Raw genomic sequence first — 14,806 nt, forward strand, 5'->3', positions numbered from 1 at the left:
TATGAAGATATATCTCCCCCTAAGGAAGTATCATTGGTTGCTGTGGATGAAGAAGGACATAGTTGAGTATGTAGCGAGAAAGATTAGGGACCATCTTTCAAAAATGAACCCAGACGCATTTCTTGCGTGGCCGAACCCCGTCTAAATTGCTAGCAAGTTAAGTACGTGCACCGGAGGCCATGTGGTCTACTTCACCAAAAGATTATACCAGGGTGGAAATGTGAGCACATTACTATGGACTTCGTAGTTGGGGTGCCACGGACGTTGAGGAAGTTTGATGTCATTTGAGTCATTATCGACAGGCTAACCAAGTCGGAACACTTTATTCCCATTTTGACTACTTACACTTCAGAGAGATTGGCCCAGGAGATTGTTCGGTTTCATGGTGTGCCTGTTTCCATCATTTCAGATAGAGATCCTCTGTTCACTTCACATTTTTGGGAAGCAGTACAGAGTGAGTTATGTACTAGGGTAGAGCCCAGCACAACTTTTCATCCGTAGACTGACGGACAATCAGAGCAGACAATTCAGATTCTGGAGGATATGCTCAGTGCGTATGCAATTGACTTTAGAGGGCAGTGGAATCGACTCTTGTCCTTGTCCAAGTTTTCATATAACAATAGTTATCAGTCCAACATCGAGATGGCTCCATTTGAGGCTTTATATGGTCGGCGATGTTGTTCGCCCATCGGATGGTTTGAACCTGGCGAGGCTAGGTTATATGGCACTGATTTATTGAAGGATTCCTTGGAGAAGGTAATGTTGATTTAAGAGCAACATTGCATAGCATTTATGTGGATAAAAGGGCGCGTGATTTATCATTTATGGTGGGCGAGAAGGTGATACCTAGGGATTCTAGTCTAGTTTATGCTCCTTTTTGCTTGAGTTTTGGACTAAAATGTGTACAAGTATTCCCAAAAGCTAACTTGTTGTGCTTGTTTGTAGTGTTTGGTCAAAAGTAGACACGGATGTCATAACTATCTCAAAAAGGAGTGAAACCTGCACAAGTTCAAAGCCAAGTCAAAGCAGCGCTACAGCGGAAAATCCACCGCGGTCGCAGAAGACTCACCACGACTGCGGTCCTTTTATCGCGGTCCACGGTGGCCAGGTTCATAGAGATACAAGTTGAGGCATTGCATGTTACCGCAGTCCGCGATGATTTTATGCGACCGCGGTACCCCCGCCGCGACAACGGTCCTTTTACTGCGATCCGTGGGGGAGAGATTCAGAGAGCCTGAAGTCTGAGCAAAAGATGAAGACCGCGGTCCATGGTTGATTTATCGGGTCCGTGGTAGCCTCACCACTGCAGCGGTCCATTTTTCACTGTCAGCGGTACCTCCGTTAGGGGCATTTTTGTCCGAAAATTTTAGCTGTGTATAAATACTTTCTTTTCAAATTTTTAGGTTATCTTATGTTAGTTGGGCACGTGCAATGCCATATTTGTCTACTTTGAGTAATTTTGTAGCTAGTTTAGCAATTAAACTTAGTTTCTTATCTTGTAATTACAATTTATGGATTATTTTTCATCACAATCTATGATTTCTTCTTCAATTAGGAGTAGCTAAACCCATTAGCTATGGTTGTGGCTTAACCCTAGTGTGGGTATTTAATGAGTCTTTTATTTTAGGGCTTACATATTTGTGGGTGATTGTTATTTTGCCTGATTTATGCTTTCTATGTTGAATTATTGGTTGCAAACACTAATTTGTTCCTTTTAGACTTGGGCTTTTCTTGAGAAAGAAAGACTAAGTCTAGGAATTTCAGGCCAACAAGGAATTTGGGTGTTTTTAAGAGATTGATAGCCCCAATTAAAGGGTTAAATCTAGAGATAGTAATACCCGACTTGAGCCAACATTGCTTGCACAAATTGATCACCCAATTGGGCTTGAGAAAACAATTAGGGCAAGGTCACTCTTACTACCGAGAGGTGTAGAGTGAGTAGCTTCGTGCATTGGCTATATCATGATCCCAACTATAACATTATTGCCCTAAGTTAAAGATCCCGTTAGATACTCACCTAGGAGTAAGTCACTTCCCTAGTGCCTCTTTACCCATTTAGAAAACCCTACAAACATATTTACTTAGCATAATTTCGCGCATTATTAGTATAAAATTATAAGTAACAAACAAACAAGAATGATTAGAAGTTTAATCAAGAGCACTACACACTGCTAGATTAGATAAGAAACCAACTCCAAATATTGTATTTGCTCCCTGTGGATTCGATCCTAACCTTCTCGGGTAAAAGCTGCATCGACAGCTCTTTCCACTCTGTAGTGGTGTAGGGTTGGACTTGATCACTTTTTGGCGCCATTGCCGGGGAGCTAACGGTTTTGGCTATCTATCTAAATAGTTTTGTGTGTTGTTTTTCTTTTCTTATGTGATATTAATTTGTGTGTGTCGCCAATTTACGTACAAAATGGCAAACAATAACTATGACCCTCTTGGAAATGCTATTCTGGGAGAGAAGGTAGATGACAACATTGATGATGAGGTACCTTTAGTGCCTCAAGCTCAAAGGAGTGGCCGCCAGGCCAATGATAATATTCAAGACCTTCCCCCACCACCTCCAACAGCGGCTCCTCGGATGCTTCCAAACGAATGATATGCTAGTGCAGTTGTCCCACCCTAGATCCGGGCGGGCAATTTCCAAATTACAAATGTGATGTTGACTTTATTGTAGCAGCGAGGGTATTTCACAGATGCTCCCCATCAGAATGCTTATAAACATTTAAATGTTTCGTGGATACCTATTGGGAAAACAAGCAAACAAATGTGTTAGAGGGTGCACTTCGGTTGAGATTGTTCCCTTTTTCACTTAGAGGGAAAGCTTTGGACTGGCTTGAAAGGCTTCCCAACCATTCCATCACTACTTGGGATGAGTTGGCGCACAAGTTTATAGCAATGTTTTTCTCGCCAGGGCATATGGCGACTTTGAGATATGAGATTTTGGCCTTCAAACAGGAACCTAGTGAACCACTTAATGAGATCTGGGAGAGATATCAGACAATAGTGAAAGAATGTTCAAACAATGACATGACCGAAGCAATGATTCAGCAGACATTCTACTGTGGCATTAACACGACCAATCAGTGTGTAGTGAACTAGCTAGCAGGGGAAAATTTTATCAACACACCTTATGATCAAACGTGTGAGATATTGGATGAGATGGCAAATACTTTCTCATCTTGGCAAAGTTGAGCCAATGTGCCACAGGGTGACCTCACTATCATCCACTTTCACAAAGAGCTCCATGATCATGGCCAGGCAATAGCAGAGTTATCTACCACAATGAACCAGTTAGTGAAAGCTCAATTGCAATAAGTTCAAGCCCCTAGACAAGTAAATTCTATGGAAGGTGTCAACATGTTGGTCAACAAGAGGCGACAAAGAGGTAAACAAGGTCAAGGTAGTCCGGATTTGTTACACCCAACAATATTACGATGATGTTACGTCCTGCAGTACAATATTACGATGATGTTATGCCTTGCAGTATATATTACGATGGTGTTACGTCCTGCAGTAATATATTACAATTGATGTTATGCTTTGCAGTAATAATTTACGACAATGTTGCACCCTGCAGTAATGTACGTTGAATATAATGTTACGCTTTGCAATATTAAGTTACGACGATGTTGCACCCTGTAGTATTGTACGTTGAAATTGTTGTAAGGTAATTGACATCAGTCCAAGTAAAAGATTATTTGGAGATTATAAGGATTATACTATTTCACAAGTGATGAGTAAATTCGTGAAGGTGAAAGGGGAAGCAAGTCAAAGAAAATGAATTTTCGTCAAAGTTTGGCATTTTGGGGTAAAATACGGTAGAGCTAAAATACCCGGTATTTATAACTAGTACCATACAAGGTACCACATGACCATGATAGTAAGGTGTATAAGGTATGTGAAAAGTGATTAGTATTTTAAGTAAGTGGAAATAATTCTTAATTATTTGGGTAATTGGTTAATTATTAGTAATGAGGCATTACCTAGTTAATTAATAACTGGTGGTGGATTAATTAAAGTTTTTGGATAAAGACTATTGCATAAAAATGTGGCAGCCCTTGGAAATTTATGAAGTGACTCATAATTTGGAAGGAAAGGTGTCAAATTAAGTTTCATACACATGACACATCTGTAAGATATCATAAGTTTGTCCTTGGATAAACAAGTTCAAGTCCCAAATTCACGATAAATTCAAGTTGCCAGATTATAGTTTGGGTCGCTGCAAGAAATTAGAATTAAAAGGAGTTGAGAAAATTGTATAATAGTGAGATATTATGTTTGCTAAGCTATCGGATGAAAGCCATAAAATTTATACGAGACTAAGTAATATTAAGGCAACGAGATTTTGCGATTCTAAAGGAGTATGGTGCAATCTTTCGCAAGAATATCATATGAATTTTTCCCTACTCTGATCTCTTCATTTCGTGATTTGTTGCAATTAACGTATATTAAAGGAATTGTCAAGAGAGTCGGCTCAGGTATGTTAAGGCTAACCCTTCTTTCTTTTGGCATGATCTATACGATACAAACGAAACGTGCAAATGTACAAATTCCATAAATTACTTTATTCATAGAAGTATTGGAGATATCTATGTTCTTGAATTTCTATGTGTCATAATATTTTATCATTTGTTGATGTGTCTTAAGAAAATACGAATGTTGAAAAGAGTTTAATTTATGATATTACTCAAAGGCAAAATGGTCTTATGACATTCCGAAAGATTTTATTAACGTACTTTTCATGCATTGCATTCATGTACATTGACCCATGACTAGATGACGTTATATACGGGTATATATGTATGTATATATATGTATATGGGATATGAGAAAAAATATGGCGTTATATACGCACCACCACCTGATTAGCTGGTATGCATTGATGATTTGCCCACAGTGGTCGAGATGATATGATGGGATGCCCTCAGAGGAAGATGATGTTATGAAACATGTACCTATGCACGACATGACATTCATATGCATATGCATGACACTATAAGTATTTCATGATTTACAAAGTTTTCCAGACTTACAGGTTGAGTCATTTACTCTATATTTCTTCCATGTCAGTTATGTACTTATTTATGTGCCTTACATACTCGGTACATTATTCGTACTGACGTCCCTTTTTCCTGGGGACGCTGCGTTTCATGCCCGTAGGTCCATATAGACAGGTCGAGAGCCCTCCCAGTAGGTTATCAGTTTAGCGGAATATGTTGGTGAGCTCCATTTGCTTCGGAGTTTTTTGGTTAGTTAGTATGATTTAGACGTGTATTGTTTGGTATGGCGGGACTCTATCCTGACCTTTATTAATATTACGTATTCTTAGAGGCTTGTAGACAGATGTCATGTACGTAAAATATTGTATGGCCTTGTCGGCCTATATTCAATGTTCAAGTGATTATTTTGGTCTTAGAGGCCCACATGTCTTATGTATAAGTTGGCATTACCTGTTGTATTCTACCTATTTCACGGCAGCCTCTACGACTTAGTTATTTATGATAGTATGACAGGAAAAGATACATCATGTTGGTACTCAGTTGAGTAAGGTACCGGGTGCCCGTCGTGGCCCATCGGTTTGGGTTGTGACAAAAGGGGTATCATAGCAGTTCTGTCCTAGGGAGTCTACAAGCCGTGTCAAGTAGAATCTTATTTATGGGTGTGTCGTACACCACACTTATAAGCAGGAGGCTACAAGGAATTTAGGATTGTCACTCTTTATTCTTACTCTAGATCGTGTGGTAGAGCTCACTTATAAGAATTCAAATTCCAAAATTCTATTTTATTCGTAATAAGACGATACCTACGTCCGGAAAGAAGGTTGGAAAGAGAGATAGTTGTGGAAGAGCTGAGTCAGAGGAATTGGATTTTCGTATGATGTCTACGATAAGTAAATGTGAGGTCTTTAGCAGATCATGGGTGTATTGAAAGGTGTAAGCTTCTTGATAAGAAGCCTTAAGGCAAGAATGCCTAACCACCTTTATGGTTAAAGACAATGAGAGATTAAGAAGATAAATACAAGTTTCAACAAGCAAAATAAGCAAGATGAAGAAGGGTACGAGACGCCCAGTTAATGAAGGTTAACAATGTTTATGCTTCAGGCAGAGGAAAACAAGCTTTTTGAGTTATATTCAACAGTAACAGAGGTATGTACAATTGGTCACACCTATTTCAGTTATGCCCTGTGAGAGCTAAAAGGTATAGTTAAGCAAAGGACGGGACATCAAGATCCAGATGGAGTTAAAGTAACCCAAAATGGTGAATGGATTGTTTGTGTTAGTTGACATTTCCAAATGGTATTACAAATGTACCAATAGATCTTCTTAAGAGACACCCAGATGGTGCACACTAGAATACTACGATTTTGTGTGAATACTAGCATGAAAAAAAATCAGAAGATAGGCACTGGAATCCTGGATGGGATTAATATTACCTTAGTGTGACTCTCGTCCCTAGTAGAGCAAGGATGTTGAGAAATCCGAAGAGTCGATGAATGAAACAAGGAGCTAATAGCGAAAGAATGTCGTATTGAAGTTTTCACAAGAAAAGGGATACGTAGAAATATTAATAGAGTAATGAGAAGAGAGATAAGGAAGCATTATGAATAAGGTGTGATACATGGATAACGACGATAGGAAAAAAGAAAAAAGAAGAAATGACAGTATTACAGAGTCCAGTCAAGTGAATGAAGAGACGAGAGGTGACAGTCCTTGGGACAACCAAAGAGTATAGGCCATGAAGTCATATCCTCATTTTAAGAAGTAAGTTCGTGACCCTAACGTGATTACAAATAGGAAAAGCTAGACCCCAAAATAATAGAGATCAGTATGGGCTAGTGAACAAGATAAAGTAAACATGAATTAGGGATTTAGTGATTTGATAATGATCGACATCATGAGAGTTTCAGATTTCGTGTCGGCAATAATAAAATGGACAACAGAAGAAGATTCATGAGAAATTTAGAGAATGGTCATTCAGGAAGATGCTTCCCTAAAGCAAGCAATGCGAGCAAAGTATGGTCATTCAGGAAGATGCTTCCCTAAAGCAAGCAATGCGAGCAAAGTTAAGCTTAAGCGACTGTATGTGCCAGTTACACTAAATGCTACCATAGCGAGTGACGGATTTTGTTATCCTTGGTACAAAAAGATTACCGCAAGTGAGTAATAGTCATCGATGATGTCAAAGGACGCCAAAAATGAAGAGGAAAACCATCTACAGGCAGGTTGTCACAACTCCAGGTCTTAGTATTCTCCTAAGGGGGAGGGGGGATATGGAATGATAAAGGAAGAATGCGATAAAAATAAGAAAGGGATGAGATTGAACTTATCCAAATGTTATAGATATGCTATGATTCCAGGACGTTATGTAAGCACGAAGTCAAAAAAAGGGAAGTAAGGGTTCCTGACCGGGATGTTATTGATAGATAAGGATCCAGCACGTGAAGTAAGTTAAGACAAGAAAATAACCCAAGAAAGATTACGCAGAATTTAGATATGAGAATGGGCCGACGAGTAATTAGTAGTTGATTCAGGAAGAGCCTAGTCATGACTAGACAAGAAGTTACAGAAAAATCAACAGATCATGCAAGATGAATGTAGTAAACCCCAACATGGAGAATTAAGTAATATCACTATAATACTTGAGATAAATTCAAGTAGGAGTCGGGGTAGTTAAAGGTACCGTATGAGTGTTATGGGGATAAAAGAAAGTGCCACTGGGAAGGCAATCAAAATGTCAGTTCAGAAGCAACCCTACAAGTACAAGGGCACAAAGGTAAGAAACTATGGATAATTATAGGCAAGGAAGGACATCAAAAGGTCCGTAATAGGCTCACGACTTTACGAGGGTCAAGGGTTCTCCCTAAGTACTACAATGAAAGACTAGCTGAGAAAATAAGAAAGACGGTTTCAACTTAAGCACAACGACCTAAAGGGGAAATGGTCGTTTAACAATAGTCTCACAACAATAGTATAAGCACTCCAAAGGAAAGTGGCACCTACCGTGAATAATGAACGGAAATAAAATTAAATTTAATATTCAAGATCATATGAGTTGCATGAAAACTCTAGCATGTGTGGGCACTAAGATAAGCTAACTATGGACGTAACAAAGGAGCAGAAGGACCTACAAAATTTATAGCTTACGTTGAAAGAAAGCTAAAATGGAACGAAAGAAATTATTCGATCAATGATCCAGAGTTGGTTACGTTATGAACTCACTTAAGGGTTCAGAGTTTTATACATACAGCATATACAGCCGTAGAAGATTCTTGTATACGTTACAAGAAAGAATTAAGCCCAGGTCATAAATGAAGGATTAAATTATTAAAGGGTTGCATCATGCATATTTCTCAAGCCCATGAAAAGCTAAACATGATAACTAATACCATGAACCACAGATCGGAAGATAGCTTAAGCCTACATAAAGGTTGATCAGAGGGAAGAGGAAACTTAAGAGTGACATCAACTAAGTAATCATGAGTCTGATTATTGGACCAAGAAAATTAGAAACATCGTGATCGAGAACATTGCAGGATCTCCTTTAAAATCATAGGTACGAGAGAGATAATGCAACAATCATAGTCTATAACGGCTCTACGATAAAGACAGTAATAAGAAGTCAGTATGAAGCTTCCATCGGATTGTAATATTATAATAAAGCTTCAAGTTGTGGTGTGAATCATACTACGTGGAAGGGCGGTTATGAAAAAGATAGAAGATATGATACGAGATTTTAAGTAAGGTAAATGTGAACAACGTACGAGATACTCAAATGCAGAAAGTTGTGAATAGTCCATTTTGGATAGAAGGCTATAAGCACGGGGATCCAATAACTGGGAATGATAGCGGCATCGTCAACGGCATGTCTTCTAGCCCATGGTTTCTAAGTACTAAGAGATCTAGTTAAGAAAGAGAGAGAAGAGTTGGAGACGATGTGATATTTCGCTTGCCGTTCTAGAATAACATAAGAAAATCTATGATGCAAGCAAGTTGAAGGAAAGTTGCGAGTAGCATAAATGGATATGTATAGGTTGCAAGCAAAAGTATGGTAAAACAACAAAGTTTTAAGAAAACATGAGTAAGGGTGAGGAAAGGCAAGTGAAAAGGTGACGAGAATGGATAAGTCCTCGGGATTAAGTCTATGAAAACAAGAGAAATAATAGTTTCTCTAAGTTATTGAAAGTTATGTATAGCCTGAATGAACTCAAATGAGTGTATGATTAATAGCATTTAGAAAGAATGAAATGCAACCTCGAAATAAAATGAGGGTGTAATGGTGACAGATAAAGGATGACGTTGGGCCTTCGTTTGAATAATGATTTGAAGAAGATAAGGAGAAAAGATTTCACTGACAGCACGAGGTGAATCACATTGAGACGCTATGAAATACGATTATGGAAAACACTTTAAATATTCCTCAATGCAACATAAGCCCTAGCAGAAATGTATTACGTAAGATGTTTAAAGTCTTCAAGTGGAGAATTGTAGATCAACATTGATGTGAATCAACAATGGACAGATTCAAGTTATAAAGTATGACATTAGATTATGCCATGATTCTTAAGATGAACGGTAATGAAGGAGCATTAAAGGATAGAGATTTATACCTAAAGGATAAGCAACAAAAGTAACTGGGAGCTTGATAAGCATCCCTCAATAACGATAAATTAAAGGAAAGCCTTGAGATTGATAAAAGCTAAAAGGAAAAAGAAAAAATGAATCACATAAGCGCACTAATAAAGCCAGGGTCATACATGCTACATGACAGGAGGTAGAAGCAGTTGCAAGATTTGATAGATTTCGACCACAAGTCATGATACAAGCAAAAAGACTAAAGAGGGGGGAGGGATACCCTAGACTTTTGATTTATTCACAAAGCAACTACTTAAATGGCAAGGAGAGTATTAAGGTATTTACAAGAGCTATAAATTATGAAAATGATAAGAGCACCAGTTAACATTCAAGGACGAATGTTCCAAAGGGGGGAATGATGTTACACCCTACAATATTACGATGATATTACATCCTGCAGTATAATATTATGATGATGTTACGCCCTGTAGTATAATATTATGATGTTGTTACTCCTTCCAATATTACATTACGATAATGTTACGCTTCGCAGTAATAAGTTACGATAATGTTGCACCCTGCAGTATTATATTACGTTAATGTTACGCTTCGGAGTATTAAGTTACGACAATGTTTTACCCTATAGTATTGTATGTTGAAATTGTTGTAAGGCAATTGACATCAGTCCAAGTAAAAAATTATTTGGAGATTATAAGGATTATGCTATTTCACAAGTGATGAGTAAATTCGTGAAGGTGAAATGGGAAGCAAGTAAAAAAAATGAATTTTCGTCAAAGTTTGGCATTTTGGGGTAAAATACGGCAGAGCTAAAATACCTGGTATTTATAAACTAGTACCATACAAGGTACCACATGACCATGATAGTAAGGTATATAAGGTATGTGAAAAGTGAGTAGTATTTTAAGTAAGTGGAAATAATTCTTAATTATATGGATAATTGGTTAATTATTGGTAATGGGACATTACCTAGTTAATTAATAATTGATGATGGATTAATTAAATCTCTGGATAAGGACTATTGCATAGAAACATGGAAGCCCTTGAAAATATATGAAGTGACTCATAATTTGGAAGGAAAGGTGTCAAATTAAGTTTCATACACAAGACACATCTACAAGATATCAAAAGTTTGTCCTTGGATAAACAAGTTGAAGTACCAGATTCTCTTCTTTAGTTTCTCAAAGAAACTAATATCACATTCATTAGTCCTAACGCTGATTCTCTTCTTTAGTTTCTCAAAAAACCTAATATCACATTCATTAGTTTTAGTCCTAACGACCTTCATAATAAATTCAAGCTGCCAGATTATAGTTTGGGTCACTGGAAGAAATTGGAATTAAAAGGAGTTGTGAAAATTGGATAAAAGTGAGGTGCTTATGTTTGCTAAGCTATCAGATGAAAGCCATTAAATTCATACGAGACTACGTAATATTATGGCAATGGGATTTTGCGATTCTAAAGGAGTATGGTGCAATCTTTCGCAAGAATATCATATGAATTTTTCCCTACTCCGATCTCTCTGTTTCGTGATTTGTTACAATTAACGTATATTAGAGGGATTGTCAAGAGAATCAGCTCAGGTATGTTAAGGCTATCCCTTCTTTCTTTTGGCATGATCTATACGACACAAACGAAACGTGCAAATGCACAAATTCCATAAATTACTCTATTCATAGAAGTATTAGAGATATCTATGTTCTTGAATTTCCTTGTGTCACAATAATTTATCAACTGTTCATAGGTCTTGGGAAAATACGAAAGTTGAAAAGAGTTTAATTTATGATATTACTCAAAGGCAAAATGGTCTTATGACATTCCGAAAGTTTTTATTACCGTACTTTTCATGCATTGCATTCATGTACATTGACCTATGACCATATGACATTATATACGGGTATATATGTATGTATATATATGTATATGGGATATGGGAAAGGTTATGACATTATATACACACCACCACCTGATTAGCTGGTATGCGTTTATGATTTGCCCACAGTGGTCGAGATGATATGATGGGATGCCCTCAGAGGAAGATGATGTTATGAAACATGTACCTATGCACGACATGACATTCATATGCATATGCATGACACTATAAGTATTTCATGATTTACAAAGTTTTCCAGACTTACAGGTTGAGTCATTTACTCTATATTTCTTCCATGTCAGTTATGTACTTATTTATGTGCCTTACATACTCGGTACATTATTCGTACTGACGTCCCTTTTTCCTGGGGACGCTGCGTTTCATGCCCGTAGGTCCATATAGACAGGTCGAGAGCCCTCCCAGTAGGCTATCAGTTCTGCGGAAGATGTTGGTGCGCTCCATTTGCTTCGGTGTTGCTTGGTTGGTTGGTATGATTTAGACGTGTATTATTTGGTATGGCGGGATTCTGTCCCGACCTTTATGAAAAATACGTATTCTTAGAGTCTTGTAGACAGATGTCATGTACGTAAAAGATTGTATGTCCTTGTCGGCCTATGTTCAGTGTTCAAGTGATTATTTTGGTCTTAGAGGCCCATATGTCTTATGTATAAGTTGCCATTACCTGTTGTATTCTACCTATTTCACGGCAGCCTCTCCGGCTCAATTATTTATGATAGTATGACATGAAAAGATATGTTATGTTGGTACTTGGTTAAGTAAGGTTCCGGGTGCACGCTGCAGCCCATCGGTTTGGGGCATGACAGGTTCAATATGACCAAGGTAGTGGTGGTTTCAATCAAGATGAGGTCTATGATGAGCAAAATGAAGAAGTGCAATATGTGAACAATTACCAAGGACAAACGGGCAATGCTCCTAACCAACAATAACAGTGGAGATCCCAAGGAAATTGGGAGAATCAAAACCAACAAGGCAATAGTAACTTGGGGAACAACAATCAAAATTAGGGCAACCAGAACAATTAGGGTAACTGGAGTGGAAACAACAACCAAGGGGGTTGGAACAATGGCAATCAAGGGAATCAGGGGCAAGGCTTTCAAAGCCCTCTGATGTATTAACAACCAAACAACCCACCTCCATTTTCGTCCCAAGGTCCTAGCTCGTCAAACAATGAGATGGGAAGGATCGAGATAATGTTTGAACAAATGATGAAGAAAAACGCCGACTCTGATGCCCAGTTGGCATCCTACAATACTTCAATCCGAAATTTGGAGGTTCAACTTGGCCGGATTTCACAGTCTTTGAATACTCGCCCTAAGGGGCTCTACCTAGTGATACGGTAGTAAACCCGAAGGATGGGAACAACACCGGGCATGCAATGGTGGTGATTAATAGAAGTGGTCGAGGTGGTGATGTGAATACCTCCAAGCAAAAGGAAATTGTGAGTGATGAGATTCAAGTGCAAGATGATGATGTTCCTTTAGCTGATGAGCAAGTTAGAGAAGAGAATGTGAATGTGGAAGTGAGGATTAGTGTTTATGATGATGAGATGGAGACCCAAGATGATGTGAACCCATCTAGGGAACATGTAATAGACATACCGGAAATGGTAGTGCCCAATACTAAGGATCCTTCGCCAAGGCCTCCTCCACCTTACCCTCAAAGGCTTGCGAAGCAAAAGAATGAGAAATAATCTAGAAAATTTATTGACATGATGAAGAGCTTATCAATCAATGTTCCTTTGGTGGAAGCTCTTGAGCAAATGCCGGGTTACGCCAAGTTCATGAAACACTTGGTGACTAAAAAGAGATTCATGGACTGTGAGACCATAAAAATGACTCACCAAGTAAGTGCAATTGTGCACTTGATGGCTCCAAGGCTTGAAGATCCCGACGCTTTCACCGTCCTGTGTACCATTGGGAGCGCTAATTTTGCAAAGGCATTGTGCGATATGGGTCCAAGTATCATTTTGATTCCTTACTCCGTGTTCAAAACTTTGTGTATTGGGCAACTGAGAGCTACTTCAATGAGGTTGCAAATGGCGGATAGAACTACAAAGAGACCGCTTGGTATTGTAGATGATGTTCTTGTCCGGGTGGACAAGTTCATTTTACCTGCTGATTTTGTGATTTTGGACTGTGAGATTGATTATGAGTTTCCGATCATATTAGGAAGACCTTTCCTTGCAACTGGGAAGGCCTTAGTTGATGTGGAAGCAGGGGAACTCAGCTTCCGGGTGGGTGATGAAAAAGTGGTCTTTCATGTGTGCAGGTCAATAAAGCAGCCCACAATACTGAAGTGTGCTCTTTGGTGGATCTTGTCACGACAGTGATAGTTGATGATACAAGTGCAATGATCAGTGTGGAAGACCCTCTAGAAGAGGTATTCTTGAACCTTGATGTCAATGAGGATGGAGGTCGGGTGGAGTGTGTCAATGCTTTACATGGAATGGGATCTTACTCTTATGAGCATCGGAAGCTCTCTTTGGATCTTGAGATTAGGAAGACTCCACCAACAAAGCCCTCAATCGAGGAACCTTTCGTGTTGGATTTGAAGTCGTTTCCTCCACGCCTCAGGTATGAATTCTTAGGCCCTAGTTCAACTTTGCCAGTTATTCTTTCCTCTTGTCTTACTAACATACAGGTAGATGCCACATTAGCGGTGCTCCAAAAACGGAAGAAGGCAATTGGATGGACTTTAGCTGATATGCGGGGGATAAGTCCCGCCTTTTGCATGCACAAGATTATTATTGAGGAAGATGCGAAGCCCTCTGTGGAATATTAGAGGAGGTTGAATGAGGTTATGCAAGATGTTAAGAAAAAGGAGGTGATCAAGTGGTTGGATGTAGGGGTTGTGTACGCCATCCCGGATAGTTCTTGGACTTTGCCGGTGCAATGTGTGCCGAAGAAAGGTGGTATGATCGTGGTTACCAATGTGCAAAATGAGTTGATTCCCACCAGGACTGTTACCGGATGGAGGGTGTGCATGGACTACCGCAAGCTGAATAAAGTGACCTGCAAGGATCACTTTCCATTGCCTTTCTTGACCAGATGCTAGATAGACTTGCTGGGCGTGCCTTCTACTATTTCTTGGATGGGTACTCTGGGTACAACCAGATTTTGATTGCTCCGGAAGATCAGAAGAAAACCACCTTCACGTGTCCGTATGGTACCTTTTCCTTTTCTTGTATGCCATTTGGGTTGTGTAATGCAACGGCTACATTTTAGTGGTGTATGATGGCCATAATTACCGACATGGTGGATGAAATTTTGGATGTGTTCATGGACGACTTCAGTGTTGTGGGTGACTCATTTGA

The 14,806-nt window shown here is 38.9% G+C and overlaps 1 protein-coding gene across 1 annotated transcript; it reads left to right on the plus strand.

The window, feature by feature from the left end:
* The first annotated feature begins 13,252 nt into the window (after positions 1 to 13,252).
* Positions 13,253 to 14,274, plus strand: LOC107804294 (uncharacterized). The gene is made up of 3 exons (XM_016628160.1): positions 13,253 to 13,585; positions 13,762 to 13,872; positions 14,134 to 14,274. Exons 1-3 carry the CDS (start codon positions 13,253 to 13,255, stop codon positions 14,272 to 14,274), a joined length of 585 nt encoding a protein of 194 aa, XP_016483646.1.
* Positions 14,275 to 14,806: the final 532 nt, after the last annotated feature.

The sequence above is a fragment of the Nicotiana tabacum genome, chromosome 8, assembly GCF_000715075.1.
Source record: "Nicotiana tabacum cultivar K326 chromosome 8, ASM71507v2, whole genome shotgun sequence".
Taxonomy (NCBI): Eukaryota; Viridiplantae; Streptophyta; class Magnoliopsida; order Solanales; family Solanaceae; genus Nicotiana; species Nicotiana tabacum.